Raw genomic sequence first — 17,507 nt, 5'->3', positions numbered from 1 at the left:
GTTCAGTTCCAAGTGGGGAAAAAGATACTGGAACCATGGAGGCTGTTTGGAAGGTTTAATGATGGACTGGACCACATGGCTTGGAACTCCAGAGTGAAAGGGAAGGATGATCAAGGTGAAGGAAGATCAAGGTGAAGGAAGATCAAGAAAAGGCTGAGGTGCCGAGAGTGCCTGGGTTTTATGCCCTCTGTTGGGATTTGAATTGGAGCTTGTATTCTGATTGGTTGTCAGACTCCCATGGGGCCATGCAGGGGCAACTCTGTAGGCCAGTGGCCCCCAACCTTTTTTGTGCCACGGCCTGGTACCAGCATCACAAAATGATCCGCGGCCCGGTACCGGCATCAGCACGCATGACAAGGCAAGGCGAGCCGAGCGACCGGCCAGCCAGCCGTCCCCCGCTTCTCCCCGCCACCTTCAACTCCTCCTTTGTACCTTTTTTGTGCTTTTTTGTGCTTTCTTAATTTCCTCCGCCATCGGGACGGCTCTTCGTTCGAAGCCGCCCCCCCCCTTCGATGAAACTAAGGCGCGAAGATTCCTTCAGGACCCAAATGCCGCTTTCCAACCGGAAAAACTCACCTGGAAGCACTTTCTCATCGAAACCAGATGGTGGCGCCCAGCAAACCGGCGGCCTGGTAGAACATGATCCACGGACCAGTACTGGTCCGGGGCCCGGTGGTTGGGGACCCCTGCTGTAGGCTGTCCTGAGTCCCAGGCTTGGTTGAGCCTTGCTGGATCATGATGCACTGAAAGGGCTTTTGAGCAACTGCTATAGCTTTACCTGGAGATCTTTGTTATGTAAAGTATTGTGGCCCAGGCCTTAATGGCCCACCCATTAACAAAGGTGGGGGTGAGTTTCTGCTTCTGAGTTTCTACTCTTTTTAGAGGAAATATTCTGCCTTTTTAATATTTCCTAGAATATTTCAATTTTCTAGGAGAGGGGTGGGTGTTAACTTCCTATACAAGATACCTGTGACCTGGGGGAAAACACAGGTGATGTGACATTTAGCCATGTAGGGGGCTGAGATTCAAATAACCAGCTGATATTATCTGTTATGCGTGCATTCCTAGGGGAAGGGCAAAGGGCTGAATGCGACCCCCCCTTGACTATAAAAATTGCTGTAAGATTCTCATTGAGGCCTTTGCTTATCTTTCAAACCAGGGTCCTTATATCTTGATACCAAAATAAAAGTATATTGTATTACACCTTGTGTCCAGTGACTTATCGGCTTCGACACCAAGCCAGAGCCCAGTTTTGGGGACAACACATGCATGCCTGTTTTTTGGTCATTTTGGGGGGCAGTTTTTGGGCCATTTTCTGGGCTGTTTTCTGGCCATTTTTGGCCCGAAAAAGGCCCGAAAAACAGCCTGAGAACGACCCTAAAAGGGCCTGTTTTGGGGCCAATTTTTGGGCCGTTTTCAGGCACTCCTGCACCCACGAAGACCAGCTGGCAATGGCACCTGTGCCATAGGTTTGCCATCACGGGCCTAGGGCTAGACTTTGTGGCAATGCTAGTGCGGAAATGGGCTTCTTCTTCTTTTTCTTTTTCTCACCTGCCCCCATTGAAGCTCATTGGGACACAAACTGGCCTGGCCCCTCTGACTTTAATGGATGGAATTCAGTTCAACTGAAAGCGGGCTAAGAGATGAACGCTTATGCAGGTTTCCCCAGAATCTTTATTTTTTTCTGGGATATGAATGAATGAAGCTAATTTTCCAAGAGCGCCTTTTAAAGGCCTCAAAGGACTAGGGGAGGGGTCTGCAACCTTAAACACTCAAAGAGCCATTTGGTCCCGTTTCCCAGAGAAAAGAGAAACACTGGGACCCATAAAACCTGGGTGGGCGTGGCCAACTCCACATCACTCCCAACCAGTGACATGATCCCCACTGCCACGCCTACCCGTTTTGTGGCTCCCAGTGTTTTCTGTGGGAAATGGGTCTCTCTCTCTCTCTGTCTCTCTCTCTCTCCCTCCCTCCCTCCCTCTCATTTCTGGCTTTTGTGTTTTACCTTCTCAGCCCAGAGATGTGACTGGGAGGGGAGGACGAGGGGCGGGGCCAGCCAGTGGCAGGATCACCCAACAGGGAGCTACAGCAGAGGGCCCAATGCGGCTCCAGAGCTGTGGGTTGCCGACACCCGGATTAGGTAGAACTTTGTACATATAATTATACTAAATCAAATACTTCTTTTTGTTTTGTGTTCCTAAATACCCACAACAAATACAGGTAGTCCTCGACTTACAACAGTTTTATTTAGTGACCATTCAAAGTTACAACGGCACTGAAAAAAGTGACTTATGACCGTTTTTCACACTTCCAACCGTTGCAGCATTCCCCGTGGTCACGTGATCAAAATTCAGGCTCTTGGCCACTGACTCCTATTTATGATGCCTGCAGCGTCCCCTACGGTCACGTGATCTGCTTTTGTGACCTTCTAACAAGCATAGTCAATGGGGAAACCAGATTCACTTAACAACGGTGTTACTAATTTAATAGCTGCAGTGATTCACTTAACAACTCTGACAAGAAAGTACGTAAAATGGGGCCAAACTCACTTAACAAATGTTTCACTTACCAACAGAAAGTTTGGGCTCAATTGTGGTGGTAAGTCAAGGACTACCTTTAGGTTGTAAAGTATTTGCCCCTGTCATTTGAGGATTGTGGACTTATGTTTCTTGCACCATTTTGTAGAGACTGATATAACCCTAACTCATTTGTCAGCAAAGATTTTTCTGGTTGCTCCAGGCATTGTTAGTACATTTATTATGGTTGGTCACATAGTCAGCCAGATGTTTAGATGGGATTTGGCATTTTTTAAATCTGTAAATCCTTCCCAAAGTCTTGGGGAGGCTCAATGCTTGCATAATATTCTGCCAACATTCGTTTCATCTGGTATCTATTTTCCATAGTAAGGAGAACCACAAGGAACTCCTTTTGGGGGTTTCAGTGATTGGATGAGTGTATTTCAAACTTCACAATTCTGTGTAGACCTTTATCTCCCAGGCTCCATTCCTTCCATTCATCTTCAACTGATCTTTCTCAACTTTGACAACTTTAAGATGCGGCTGGGGATTTGAGGAACTGAAGCTGAGAATGTCTGAGACATAGATGGGGGGATAGATAAAAATAGATAGATGATAGAAGATAGATAGAAAGATAGATAGATGATAGATAGATATAGATGGGTGGATGGATAGATAAATAGGCTGGCTGGCTGGATAGATAGATATAATAGATGATAGAAGATAGATGATAGATAGATAGATAGATAGATAGATAGATAGATAGATAGATAGATAGATAGACAGACAGACAGATAGATAGATAGATCTAGATAAATGATAATGATAGACAATAGAGATGGAGAGATAAAGAGATGGAGATACGAATAGATGCAGATAGATAGATAGATAGATAGATAGATAGATAGATATAGATAGATAGAGATAGATAGATAGAGATAGATAGATAGATAGATAGATAGATAGATAGATAGATAGATAGATGATAGATAGATAGATAGATAGATAGATAGATAGATAGATAGATAGATAGATAGATATAGATGGTAGATAGATAGATAGGTAGGTAGGTAGGTAGATATAGATGGTAGATAGATAGATAGATAGATAGATAGATAGATAGATAGATAGATAGATAGATAGATATAGATAGATAGAATGGATAGATATAATAGATGACAGAAGATAGAAGATAGATAGGCAGATAGATGAAAGACAGACAGACAGAAAGATATCCTTTATTGTCATTAAAGTGGGCACTCTGGCACACATTAAAAATGAAATTCTATTGCGTGCTCTCAAAAGTGCACACATACATTAACAAACATTAACGGAGAGGCAGTTTCTGTAAGCAATATGCTATAGACATTCATATGTAGTGTATATACCTACACCCTAACATATAAATACATATAAATATTCATCACTGTCCCTTTTCGAATACATAGCAGAAAGAAGAAACCTGAGAGTTCAGAAGGTTGATACTATATGGAACAAAACTGGGACTGAATCTAGTGGTTCTGCTTCGGATACCACGAAGCCCCCTCCTCCCAGAAGGTAACCAAGGAAAGCAGGTCATGGAGAGGATGTGTAAGGAAGCCAGATCCACTTAACAACCGTATTACTAACTTAACAGCCACCGTGATTCATTTAACAACCATGCCAAGAAAAGGCCGTAAGCTCACTTTAAAAACCGTCTCGCTTAGCCACGGAAACTTTGGAGTCAATTGCGGTCATAAGCCGAGGACTTCCTGTAGCTGCTGGGTTCATGAATCACTTCCATTTTTTGTCTTGCGTGCCCCACATTCAAAAGAGGGGAGATGTTTTCATCAGAAGGACAAACCGCTTTCCTGTTTCGCACGACTGCAGCACAAGAACCTGATAGCCCATTATCCCCACTTCGGCCTGACGTCTTGTTAACAGAGCATCTCCGTCACCGGAGCCTTTGTCAAGGCATGAATAAGCCATGCGCCGAGAGGATCTTCTTCAGTCCCAAGTTCGATTGCTGACATACCGCCTGTCTGCGGCTAGATTTGCTCTGGGAAGAGATTCCTCTCCAAGCACCTGAGCTCCCCTCCAGCAGTGGCTTTCCAGGATTTCTGCCTTTAAAAAAAAAAAACTTTATTAATTTTCTATTAGTTACATTTCTTACTGCTTAATAAGCATCGTGTTTCTGTGTATTTAACTTGCTTAACAATACAGATTCCATTTTTGCTCTCCATCCCTTTTTTCCAGCCACTTGTAGAATAAATTCCATGTTTGATAATATTCTGTGCCTTCCTTCCTTCTGTTTGATTTTCAGTGTAAATCTATCCATTTCTGCACAATCTAATATCTTCTTAATTATGTCTTCGTCTTGCGGTGTTTCTTCATTTTTCCAGCATAGTGCGAAGATAACCCTCGCTGCTGTTAAGACATGTAATACTGAATACATACTTTTCTTATCAAATTTTTCTGATATCATCCCTAATAAAAATAGCTCAGATTTAAAATCTATATGGTTCCCTATTATCTTTTCTAGCCATCTGTGTATTTTTGCCACATTTTTTTTGTTTTAGCTCAAGTCCACCACGTGTAATAAAATGTGCCCAGTTTTTTTTTATTACATTTCCAACATTTGCTAGACATATTTTCAAACATTTTAGCTAACCTAAGGTAAAAGTAAAGGTTCTCCTCACACATGAACATGCTAGTTTCCAGCACTTCCAGTCAGGGGTGGGATTCAAATTTTTTAACAACTGGTTCTGTGGGCATGGCTTAGTTGGTGGGCATAGCTTGGTAGTCATATGACTGGCTGGGCGTGGCCATCTCAACATCACTCACATCAAGGCACACATCTCCTCACCTGGCTCTCATGACTGTGGGGATGCTGCAACAGTCGTAAGCGTGAAAAACAGTCATAAGTCACTTTTTTCAGTGCCATTGTAACTTTGAATGGTCACTCCACACAAGCAAAGTACCAGCAAAGGAGGGGAAAAAAAACTCCAGAGGAGTTCCTGAGACAGGAAGTCTAGTCCTGCCAAGAATGTAATAAGGGTTAACGGAGAGGCAGTTTCTGTAAGCAACACCAGAATGTTTCCTTCCTGCCTTCCTTACAGGATTAGCCCTGTAATTTCTTCTAACAACCGGTTCTCCGAACTGCTTAGAATGTTAACAACCAGTTCTAGCGAATGGGTGCGAACCGGTAGAATCCCACCCCTGGGGCTGGGGCTCATCTCCGTGACAAAGCCAAAGAGCCAGCGCTGTCCAAAGACATCTCCGTGGTCATGTGGCTGGCACGACTAAAGTTGTAAAATGTGGCAAAACTCACTTAAACTATGTTTTATTTAGCAACATAAATGTTGAGCTCCATTGTGGTTGTAACTTGAGGACTTCCTATATCGCCCCAGGCAATTTGAATGTGATAAATGGGAGAGGAAAAAAGAGCTCACCTATAACATTGTCAGCTTTGGAAGCCGTATAAGCACCGGAAGCTTCCACGCTACCACATTCTTGAGCCTGAGAAGATGGGAGGGGGGGACTGCATGGAGCGCATGTGGTTAGACATAATAGCATTCTTCTTTAGAGTCAAGGTCATGTTGTTCCTGCACCTGGCTGAGGAGGAGTAGAGGGGATGTCTCAAGTTGGGACAGATGGTGATCGGGGAATGTGACGGAATGATGGGGGCAGGGGGTGGATTTGTCCTATTTTACTTATTGGAGGGAAACCCGGAACTTTCAGATTCGGGATTTCCCAGATGTGCCAGTTTACTACTCTCTAATAAAAGGGAACTTTGTCTGGTTCGATTTTTATTGGGAATTTTACCTGAAGGCGACAATAGAGAATTGACATACTTCATTATTAATGTTTAAACTGCAGCTAGAATTGTATTTGCTGTGGAGGTCTCAGAAAGCTGGTGGTGGGCATGGCAGCCCAGAATGGAGGCATAAACTGGGAAGTCACCCTCGCACAGGAGTGGAATGCTACTGGTTCGGACTGGTTCAGCAGAACTGGTAGTAAAAAAAAAAAAAGAGGCTCCAACGATCATCTGAGAGGATAAAGAGAAAAGCGCAGGATCGGCCCTCTCACTTTTCTCTTTTTGCGCTTTTCTCTTCTTTTATCCTCTCAGTTGATTGACACTGCAGGCCTCAGCTCGTGTGGGGAAAGCTGCGCATCATCAATCCAATCAATCAATCCATCAATGCCATCAACCCATGGAACAGAAGTTGCCTTCGGAAGTTGTGGGAGCTTCATCATCACTGGAGGTTTTCAAAAAGAGACTGGACTGCCCTCTGTCAGAAATGGTGTAGGGTCTAGATGACCTCCAAGGTCCCTCCCAACTCTGTTCATCCGTTAATCTAAGAAAGGGAAACCAGATGGACACATCTTCCCCCTTCTCTTAACGGTAGAACTTCCAGTTCAGAAGTTCCCGCACCAAAACAAACAAACAAACCAGTAATGCTTTGTATGACACATAACTAACTACGTTTGGATGCGGAGCTTAGGACTGAAAATGGCTGCCTCTCTTACAGCTTCGTTCTCTCTCTTCTCGTGTCAGCCCGAAAGACCCCCTTGCCTGCCAGGTTGCTTCGATTTGATTAAATATGGAAGGCCATCATTAATTCATATTCCCTTCCCTCCCCCTTCCTGAGTAATCTGAGCCAGCCTAGGCGGCCAAAGGCCCATCTTGCAGAAACCTGATAAAGGAAGAAATCACCTGGAACATGAGAGGGGAAGGGAGGGAGGGAGGGAGGGAGGGAAGGCAGCAGGGCAGAGCAGTTAGGTCCTCTCTGGATCTGTTGCACAGTGTTGGCGTGAGCCTATAAATTGGGACAGCTGATTCTCTCAAGGCTTCAACTGTCAACCAACCAACCAACCAACCCACCCACCCTTCAGATCTCTCCTGCTACAAGGAAAAATGGCCACATTTGTTCCAGTAAGAAACTACTTTTTCCTCTACCTCTTTCTGTATTGCATTTCTTATCCATGTTTCTCCATCAGTGGAATGTGATCAAATGTTTCTGCCATTTGTCTTCTAGCTAGGTTATGTTACCTGTTTGCAACCTTCCCCCCTTTCCTTTAAAATGCACCCTGAGAGCCCTTCAAGATTTGGGGACCTGCGTATTCTTTTCTCGTGGCTAGGATCCAAGAATTTGGTCGATGCACGCAGACAAACAAATGTCCATTGAAATGTATAAATGTGTACCCAACCCTCCATTTGCATGGAAGTGCAAAATTGCAGGTGATAGGTCTAATGAACTTTGAAAATATTAAGTTTTTCACAATCCTAATATGGACAATGAATGAAAACCCTCCAACTTCAATTGGATGTTGTTCATTTTTTTAAAATCAAAGTTAGGAAGGCTGCAAGGGAAACTGGAAGGCACTTAGGAGAGGCTGTCGGAAAAATACAGATACAGATAATCAGAGTTGGAAAGGACCTTGTAGGTCATCTAGTCCAACCCCCCGCCCAAGTGGGAAACCCTACACCATTTCTGACAAATGGCGGTCCAATCTCTTCTTGAAAGTCTCAAATGATGGTGCTCCCACAACTTCCGAGGGCAAAGCTGTTCCATTGGTTGATTGTTCTCACTGTCAGAAAGTTTCTCCTTATTTCCAGGTTGAATCTCTCCTTGTTCAGTTTCCATCCATTATTCCTTGTCTGGCCTTCAGGAAAATAGCTTGATCCCTTCCTCCTCCCTGTGGCAGCCCCTCAAATATTGGAAGACTGCTATTGTGTCTCCCCTGGTCCTTCTCCTCACTAGACTAGCCAAGCCCAGTTCCTGCAACCGTTCGTTGTATGTTTTAGCCTCCGGTCCCCTAATCATCCTGGTTGCTCTTCTCTGCACTTTTTCTAGAGTCTCAACATCTTTTTTATAATGTGGTGACCAAAACTGGATGCAGTACTCTAGGTGTGGTCTTACTAAGGCTTTATAGAGTGGTATTAGTACTTCCCTTGTTCTTGACTGTATCCCTCTGTTAATACAACTTAGGATTGCATTGGCTTTTTGGGCTGCTGCTGCACACTGCTGGCTCCTATTTAGCTGGTTGTCCACTAAGATCCCTCTCACAGTTACTGCTATTGAGCCTGGTTTCACCCAGTCTATATGTGTATATGTAAAAAGACTTTGGAGCTTGGCTCAGAGCAAGGATCTTAGAATCATAGAGCTTGAAGGGGCCCCCAAGCTGTTCTAGTCCAACCCCCTGCTCAAGGCCATCCCGGACAAAACTTCTGCAACACAGCTGCTTTTCGTGGCTCTGGGTAGTGCAGCCTTCCCAATCCAGTTGGGACTGCAGCTCCTTGGATCCTCCAGAGTCTAGACAATGCCCTGTTGTTCTCCAAGGAGCTAACTTATTGGAGAAAGATTAAAGGGAGGGCGGTTTTGCAGACTCTCCCCCCCCCCCCAAGTGGTCTCCTGGTGCTGAGAATTAGGGAAAAGGCATGAATAAAAGATGCAACAACGTCCAGCTATGCTCTTTTGATTTTGAGTAGGTCCTTGGCTGCTCTAACTAGGGAGTTCATCTGGTTCCCGTCTGACTACAAACATAGCTAATTCTGCATTTCAAACTCACTATCATGCCCCTATTGGAGACTGACTCCGAGGGAGAGGAGGAACAGCCGACAGGGAGTGGAGGTGTGGCTCCGGAGGTTGTGGAGGAGGCTGGGGAAGGGCAGAGGCCGGCTGGGCAGTCAGAGGAGGACCCAGGCCCATCCCTTCTCCATCCTAGGGCACGCAGGCAGGAGAGGATAAGGGAGAGACGTGAATGGCATGGTCTGTGGAGGGGAGGAAAGTGCCTTGATCCTCTTCATGGGCTGCAGCTGTGAGAACTGGTTAAAAGGACGGACATGCATATGGGCCAGTGCTGGAAACAAAGCATGGAAATATCTCTAGTCTGTCATTCCTCTCTGAGTTTGGTCTCCTTCCCAGTGTGTGTTCCGATATCTGTGGACGTCTTCAAGCCCTTATCTTGCCTGGTTCCCTTAATTGCTTCAGTGTGGTTTGTGTTGTTTTTACTCTTTATAATTTATAGGCATTTTTATTTTAAATGGCATTTCCTCATTTTCGTAACTGCTCGTGGGGGAGTTTTTTGTCTCCAGTCAAGGATATTTGGAGCTTTGAAGCAAAGTGAAGGAATAAAAGGGGCTTCACCTGTTTTCGTGACTGTGTTTATTTTGTATCCCGCCCTGGGTCATCACACTTAACACACAAAGCATGAAATATGCAGGTCCTAAATTCTGTGATGTACTTTCAGTGCAGGTAGTCCTTGACTTATGACCACAACTGAGGCCAAAACCTATGTTGCTGAGTAAGAGTATTGTTAGGTGAGTTTTGTCCCAATTTATGACCTGTTTTTGCCACAGTCGTTAAGTGAATCATTGCAGTTGTTAAGTTAGTTAAATTAATCTGGCTTACCCATTGACTTTGCTTGTCAGATGGTCACAAAAGGGATCACATGACCCCGGGAAGACTTCAACTGTCATAAATGTGAGTCAATTGTTATGCATCCAAATGTAAATCACATGACCACGGGGGGATGCTCCAATGGTCATAAGTGTGAAAAACGGTCATAACTCAGTTTTTTTCAGTGCCATTGTAACTTTGAACTGTTGTAAGTTGAGGACTACCTGCATAGTTTAAATGTGTTCTTAGGAGGAAAAAGATTCCCTTAGACTTTTAGATATAGTTATTTGCAAAAACCGTATATTGCGTAAAAGTGCAAAAATCCTTGTTTGGAGTTGCATGCCTCGAATTTAAAAGAAAATCTGATGCTCCCATAGAAATGAGGCATGGAAAAGCAAGACTTTGCAATACACAAATGTGAATTAGAGGCAAAAAGAAACAGACGGTCCTAACCCCTTAAACTCCTCTGACTTTCTCCTGTGGTGCCCAGTATGCCTCCTGCTACAAGAACAAGCAAGCCGTGCAGCTTCTGGGCCGAAACAGCTACTTCTCCCTCTTCGCCAATCCTCCTTGCCTGATCAGCCAGCGGCAGCGGCTGGCGTGCCAGGCTCCAGAAATGACACTACGGCAGATCAACCAGCTGATTCGCATCTTAAGGCAGCTGAACCTGCGGGATGCCAAGAGGAAGCAACTTCCCGGTCAACAAAGGTGAGGGCCATCCCCTCAAAAAAAATTGACCATTGCATCCTGAGGGGGAGCATAGCAGTGGTGGTATTCTACTGGTTCAGCCCGGTTCAGCTGAACTGATAGCTCCAAAGATCATCTGTGAGTGAACCAGTTTGCTCCGACGATCAGCTGCTGAGCCGTTTAACCCACCCCAGCTTTATACTGACCCTTGTTTCCTGCTTTTCCACCTCAGTTGCTTCGCGTGGCACAAAGGGTTGCTGCACACCGGCTGGTTTACACACAGGGCTTGCAGCCGAAGGTGAGTGGCAAACGCTGCACACGCAGCGAACTCGTAGGAAAAAGTTTTGAAACCCACCACTGGAGCGTAGGCCGTCTCTGCCCCAAATGGGACAACTGGCCATGATCAACTTGCCACAGCCAATTCACCATAGCCAATTCGCGGCAGGACAACTCATCATGGCCAACTCAGAGTGGGGCAAGTCACTGCAGGACAATTCAACAATTCAATTTCATTCTTTAAATTAAAATAAAAAAAAATATTCTAGTTTTTGTCATTCACAGTTCCTTCTGCCTCTCCTTTTGCACCCTTTCTTTCGTGATTCCATCCCACCTTTTCTTTGATATTACACAACTCTTGTTCCGTGGCGAGTTGGCCGAGGCGAGTTGTCCTAGACCCTGTGGTGGGATTCAAATTGTTTTACCACTGGTTCAGTAGGCGTGGCTTGGTGGGCGTGCTTTGCACACGCACGTGCCCCTTGCGTATGTGCTGGCAAACACGCGCTTTGCACATGTGCAGAGGCTTCCCTGCTGACCTTCTCCTGTGCTCCTGCATTCTCCCTGTTTCTTCAACAGCTGACGCACGGCAATCCACTATGCCACGCAATGCAGCTTAGCATCAAAAGCAGAAAATAAAGATCAATATGGAGCCAGGTGGGCCCAGCAGTTGATCGTCAGAGCAAACCGGTTTGCTCCCAGATGGTTTTTGGAGCTGAACCGGGCTGGACTGGTAGAATCCCACCACTGCGGAGACCCATCTCTGCTATCCAACCCATGAGGAGGAGCAAAATAGGGAAACAGTAGCCCAAAGGAGTAGGATTTATGCATCTGGGAGACGGGGGTGGTAGAGGTTCTTACTCCACTTTGGGCCACTGGGAGAGGAAGCCCCTGAACTGCAATTCCTTCGCCTGGTCTCTGTTCCGTAGTAGTAGAGGAGTTACAAAGGGTTGCGTTTAGGTGTGAAACCATCAAGACCCGATTTTCCCTAGAGCAGGATTGGAGCAGATGGAACCTGCCCAGCTAACATTGGTCGTTGGGCTCCGAGACAAGGGTGGCAACCCAAGAATCTTACTAGAGCAGCAGCATATTCAATGGGTTTCTGCCTTGCATTATGCACAGGTTAAACAAAGTGTGACTAAACCGCCATAGCTTAGATTAGCCCAAATATTATTACAGATTATTACAAATTAACAGAGTTGGAAGCAGGGGTGGGTTTCTACCGGTTCTGTCCACCTCTGTAGAACCGGTAGCTCTGAAGAGCAGCAGACAGAGAACCGGTTCTATGTCTGCTGATGTTTTGGCCCACCCACCCACCTGGGCTCTTACCTGATCTTTATTTCCTGATTTTTCAAATTCAGCTGCCAAACGAGGCACAGCTGCAGTTGAAAAACCAAGAACAGAGGGCTGTTTCAAAGGCTGCTTCTTGGCAGCAGCGGAGTGCTAATGACTTGCTAATGACAACTGACAGGCGCGCGACTCACAGCGGGCAGAGAAGCTCATAAATCCCGAACCGTTAACCCTGGTCGTATCCAACTCCTGGTTGGAAGGGACCTTGCAGGTAATCTAATCAACTCCCCCTGCCCAAGCAGGAGACCCTACACCAGTTCTGACAGGTGGCAATCCAGTCTCTTCTTGAAAGTCTCCATTGATGAAGCTCCCACAACTTCTGAAGGCAACTTCCGTTCCATTAGTTGATTGTTCTGACTGTCAGAAAATCCCTCCTTATTTCCAGGTTGAATCTCTCCTAGTTCAGTTTCCATCCATTATTCCTTGTCTGGCCTTCGGGGGCCTTGGAGAATAGCTTGACCCCCCTCCTCCTCTCTGTGGCAGCCCCTCAAATATTAGAAGACTGCTATCCTGTCTCTCCTGGTCCTTCTCTTCAATAGACTACCCCAAATATGCTAAGCCATTTGAAACCAATCACGATAGCTTAATGCAATGCTTCTCAGTCTTGGCAGCTTTAAGGTGTGTGGGCCTCAACAAGAGAACCCCAAAATTCTGGGAGTTGAAGTCCAGGCCTGCTGGCTGGGGAATTCTGGGAATTGAAGTCTGTACGTCTTAACTCTGCATATCTTAACTGCTAAGGAATACAAACCCTTCCCTTCTCCACCACCCAGCCAGAACCGAAGGAGCTTCTGGGATGAGAAGTGACACATTTTCAAGGGGAAAAAAAAACAAGAAAGTCCAGTTGCCTTTTGGAAAACACTTTTGGAATGTGAGAAGTACATAAAAATGAATCAACAGACTTTTGATAATCTGATCCATAGGATGCTTATTAAGGAAAATACTGCAGTATGGACCCCTTGACTCAAAATCCACGTTTAGGAGAAAAGGGGACACTCCCATTTAGTGAATACAGCTTATATAGGTTTATCAAATCACATGGTTTCATAACACTTCCTGTTTCCCATATATGGACGTTATACAACGTTTTCATAAGAAAATTCCAACCTTCCATGGAAAACTCCCAACCCTGTCAATTCATAGATGAGGAAGATCAGTGTGCCCAGGAAGAAGTGGGTTTCACATAATTTTGTTGTACTCCTTCACTAAGGGTTCCTGCTTCCATATATCTGGAGCAGAGGTGATATTCAGCAGGTTCTGACCAATTCCGGAGAACTGGTAGCGGAAATGTTGAGTAGTTCGGAGAACCGGCAAATCCCACCTCTGAGTGGCCCCGCCAACTCCATCTCTTCTCTGCCTCCCATTGAGTCCCAGCTGATCGGCTGGGTCTCCTTTGGTTGCCCTGCACAGGAGAACGGAGCTGGAAAGCAGGTTAGTGGGGTGGGGAGGGAAGGGGGATTTTGCAGTAACCTTCCCCTGCCACGTCCACCAAGACACGCCCACAGAACTGGTAGTAAAAAAAAATTAAATCCCACCACTGAGCTGGTGATGTGGCTCAAGATGAGGAGCCAGCAAGCAGGAGTAGATTTTATGCAGCTGCTTATGATCCTCATGGTATCACTTAGTCTAGCATCAATCTTGCTAGCTTGGCAGCTATTAAGCCAAATGGGGGAGCAGTATTCAGCTGTGGAATAGACCAACCCTAGTGCTGATATTCTATGAGTAGAGGCTCAGCTCCCCATCTTGATCCTCTTAGTTTCTGGAGTAAGTTGTTCCTGGTATTTATTTTAGTGGACATGTTCTCTAGGTGTTTCTTATAGGAGAGAATCAGGGGTGAGATTCTACACGTTCGCACCTATTCAATAGAACTGGTTGTTAACATTCTAAGCAGTCCGGAGAACCGGTTGTTAGAAGAAATGACTGGCCTAATCCTGTAAGGAAGGCAGGAAGGAAACATTCTGGTGTTGCTTACAGAAACTGCCTCTCCGTTAACCCTTATTACATTCTTGGCAGGACTGGACTTCCTGTCTCAGAAACTTCTCTGGAGTTTTTTCCCCCCTCCTTTGCTGGTACTTTGCTTGTATGGAGTGACCATTCAAAGTGACAATGGCACTGAAAAAAGTGACTTATGACCCTTTTTCACACTTACGACTGTTGCAGCATCCCCACAGTCATGAGAGGCCAGGCGAGGAGATGTGTGCCTCGATGTGAGTGATGTTGAGTTGGCCACACCCAGCCAGTCACATGACCACTAAGCCACGCCCACCAACTAAGCCACACCCACAGAACTGGTTGTAAAAAATTTGAATCCCACCCCTGGAGAGAATCTAATCCAAAGTTACCCCGATGTATTTGGGGTGAGGATCATAAGGGAGAAGGTTGTTTTTCAGGTAGGCCTTTGGGCAGAATAGGGTGATTTCCCCGCTTCTTGTCTTTGACAGCTCTTGAAATATTGGAAGACTACTACAATTTTGAGAAGCGGTGGCTCAGTGGCTAAGACTTGTCGATGAAAAAGATTGGCAGGTCAGCAGTTCGAATCCCTAGCGCCGCATCACGGAATGAGCTGCTGTTACTTGTTCCAGCTTCTGCTAACTGAGCAGTTTGAAAGCATGTAAAAAATGCAAGTAGAAAAATAGGGACTCCTTTGGTGGGAAGGGAACAGCGTTCCGTGCGCCTTCGAAGGCGTTTAGTCCTGCCGGCCACATGACCATGGAGACGTCTTCGGACACCACTGGCTCTTCGGCTTTGAAACGGAGATGAGCACCACCTTTTGGAGTCAGAAATGAGTAGCACGTAGGTGCGAGGGGAACCTTTACTTTTACCTTTTAACGACAATTTCACTTCTAGTCCTTCTCTTCATTAAACTAGCCATACTCAGTTCCTGCAACCATTCTTCAAATGGTTGCAGGAATCTAATCCAGAACTAAGGAGGAATTTCCTGACAATTAGAAAAATTAATCAGCGATTGTGGTTGCTTCATCACTGGAAGACGTCCAAGGCCCCTTCCAACTCTATTATAATTCTAAATTCCCTTCCTAAAGACATGTTGCAGCATACCAGGTTTCCGTTTGGGATGGAGAAAGGTTTGTAACGCAAGTAAGTCACGTTTCTTACTGATAAGAGATTGTCTCATTATCTGATGACTTATCTTGGCGCCCCTCCCTCTCCCCTCATACCTTCTAGGAGCCGTTCCAGCAGTTCTTCCACAGAATCCCAGTCTTCGGACCAGCACTGCCTCTCCTGCTTCCAGCTGAAACGTACTCCTGACCCTCCCTGCGTGGCATAAAGCTCCCGAAAACCAAGGGGCCCAGCAGGAAGAGCTTAGCCTGGCCCCCGTTCCCTCTTTTGGGCTCCCTCCGATTCCCCTCCCACCGTTTCAGGGAAGCAAACCCTGGCTTGGCTCCTAACCAGAGATGGGCAGAATTCCTCACAATTCAGGAAAAGGCCTCGATATCAGCGCTGCCAATTCCCCAACTGGGCGCCCTCCAAATGTAGAGGGGGATTAGGGAAGCTGAAGTCTTAGAACAGGGGCCTCCAACTTTGGCAACTTTAAGCCTGAAGCCTGGAGGACTTCAACTCCCAGAATTCCCCAGCCAGCTTTAAGCCTGGAGGACTTCAACTCCCAGAATTCCTCAGCCAGCAAAGCTGGGAGTTGAAGTCCTCCAGGCTTAAAGCTGGCTGGGGAATTCTGGGAGTTGAAGTCCTCCAGGCTTAAAGCTGGCTGGGGAATTCTGGGAGTTGAAGTCCTCCAGGCTTAAAGCTGGCTGGGGTATTCTGGGAGTTGAAGTCCTCCAGGCTTAACGTTGCCAAGGTTGGAGAGTCCTAATCTAGAATAGTTTTGGTTTTGCTGTGTACAGCCCAAAGCATTCTGGTTTATTCACAGGTTGGTTTCCTTCTGGGCTATAATAGGATGATCTAGTTTAATTCTGAAGGCACTTATCAAGCAATTATAAACTATAAAGGATGTTCTCTTTCTTGGGGTTGTCTTAACTTGTGGGCAGAATGAAATAAAAATTGTGGTGTTGGGCCCTCTGCATACACCCCATTGCTTTGCTGGCTGGGGAATTCTGGGAGTTGAAGGCTTAAAGTTGCCCAGGTTGGAGAGCCTGTCTTAGAACATCTGGAGGAAGGATTTAAACAAATTCTGCGGTGCATTCAGAGGTAAGGTGGGCTGAGTTCATTCAGAAACTTCGTTCCAGGATATCCATTCCATATTGCTAACGTGGTTAGCTTTTCCTCTTTGGAATGGAGTTCCGCTTGTTTTCCAAATTTTACGGGGTAGCTGAGACTGCTCCCCACCCCTTTCAACATTTTAGCACTTCAGAAACCCTTTAGCAGTCCAGGAATGGCTGAGAAAGACACCCCTCTCTCCTCTTCTCTAAGGCTGCTGGGCTTCTTCAACCAATCCTGTCTGGGCTGGAGCTAGTACGGTTTTTCAGTAATCCTAAGAAATATTTGGCAGATTGGGGCGGGGGAAACAGGCAAGCAAACGTAGAATGTAGAATAGACTAGAGCGGGAAGGGACCTTGGAGGTCTTCTAGTCCACCCCCTTGCTCAAGCAGGAGAACCTATACCATTTCAGATAAGTGGCTGTCCGGTCTCTTCTCTCGCTTCTTGAGATAAAATAATTGTTGCCTAATAATCCCGGGCAGGAGTGGCCTTCAAAATTTTTAGCAACGGGTTCTCTGCCCGGTTGCTGGGTGGGCGTGGCCATGGTGGGCGTGGCCTAGTCGGCCTCCTGCACCATGGCGGGGGGGGGGGGCGTTTTGGCCCTCCGTGGGCTCCGGAGGCTCTCTGGAAGCTGGAAACAGGCCCGTTTCTGGCCTTCCCGAACTTCCGGGAGGCCCATTTTTCACCCTCCCTGAGCATCTGCACACCCCCTGCACTTACCTGCCTCCAAAACGGGCCGCGTGGGGATTCCTGGGAGGGGTGGGGCGGGGCCAGCCAGGAGTGGGATTTGGGGGTTCTCTGAACTGCACAGAATCTTAGATAGGGGCTCTCCCGAACCCCTGAGATCCCCCCCCAGCAGCCCACCCCTGATCCCGGGATTTCAAACCGTGGGCCAGAATCCCTTTGGAAGTTGTGAACAATTTAGAAGAGAGTCCCATTTAAGAAAAGAAGAAGAAAAAACGAAGCGGTTTTCAGAGGCAGAGAGGCAGCCTTATCTGCATTTGCACACCATCGCTTAGTGTGAGAAGCCTTGCCAGAGACTAAAATTGGCAAAGAAAAAGGATGACCCTCTGTGATGACCTTAGCCATGCTATTAAAAAGGAGGCCTCTTGGAGCCTTACCACGATGTCTT

General features: G+C 46.2%; 1 protein-coding gene and 1 long non-coding RNA gene across 2 annotated transcripts; both read left to right on the top strand.

Annotated features, from left to right (window-relative positions):
• Positions 1-1,292: 1,292 nt before the first annotated feature.
• On the top strand, positions 1,293-5,008 carry LOC148129854 (uncharacterized). The gene is made up of 2 exons (XR_015750655.1): positions 1,293-2,140; positions 3,965-5,008. It is a non-coding gene; the product is annotated as an uncharacterized LOC148129854 (long non-coding RNA).
• A 2,267-nt stretch (positions 5,009-7,275) lies between these two features.
• LOC148129853 (uncharacterized) lies at positions 7,276-16,239 on the top strand. The gene is made up of 3 exons (XM_087971773.1): positions 7,276-7,431; positions 10,389-10,606; positions 15,389-16,239. The coding sequence occupies exons 1-3, from the start codon at positions 7,414-7,416 to the stop codon at positions 15,489-15,491; spliced, it is 339 nt and encodes a 112-aa protein (XP_087827899.1). The 5' UTR covers positions 7,276-7,413; the 3' UTR covers positions 15,492-16,239.
• The last annotated feature ends 1,268 nt before the right edge of the window (positions 16,240-17,507 follow it).

Source organism: Notechis scutatus, chromosome 9 (assembly GCF_049901735.1).
Source record: "Notechis scutatus isolate UNSWTSFEM ecotype Mainland chromosome 9, rNotScu1.2, whole genome shotgun sequence".
NCBI lineage: Eukaryota > Metazoa > Chordata > Lepidosauria > Squamata > Elapidae > Notechis > Notechis scutatus.
This window is presented reverse-complemented; position numbering and strand designations above follow the sequence as displayed.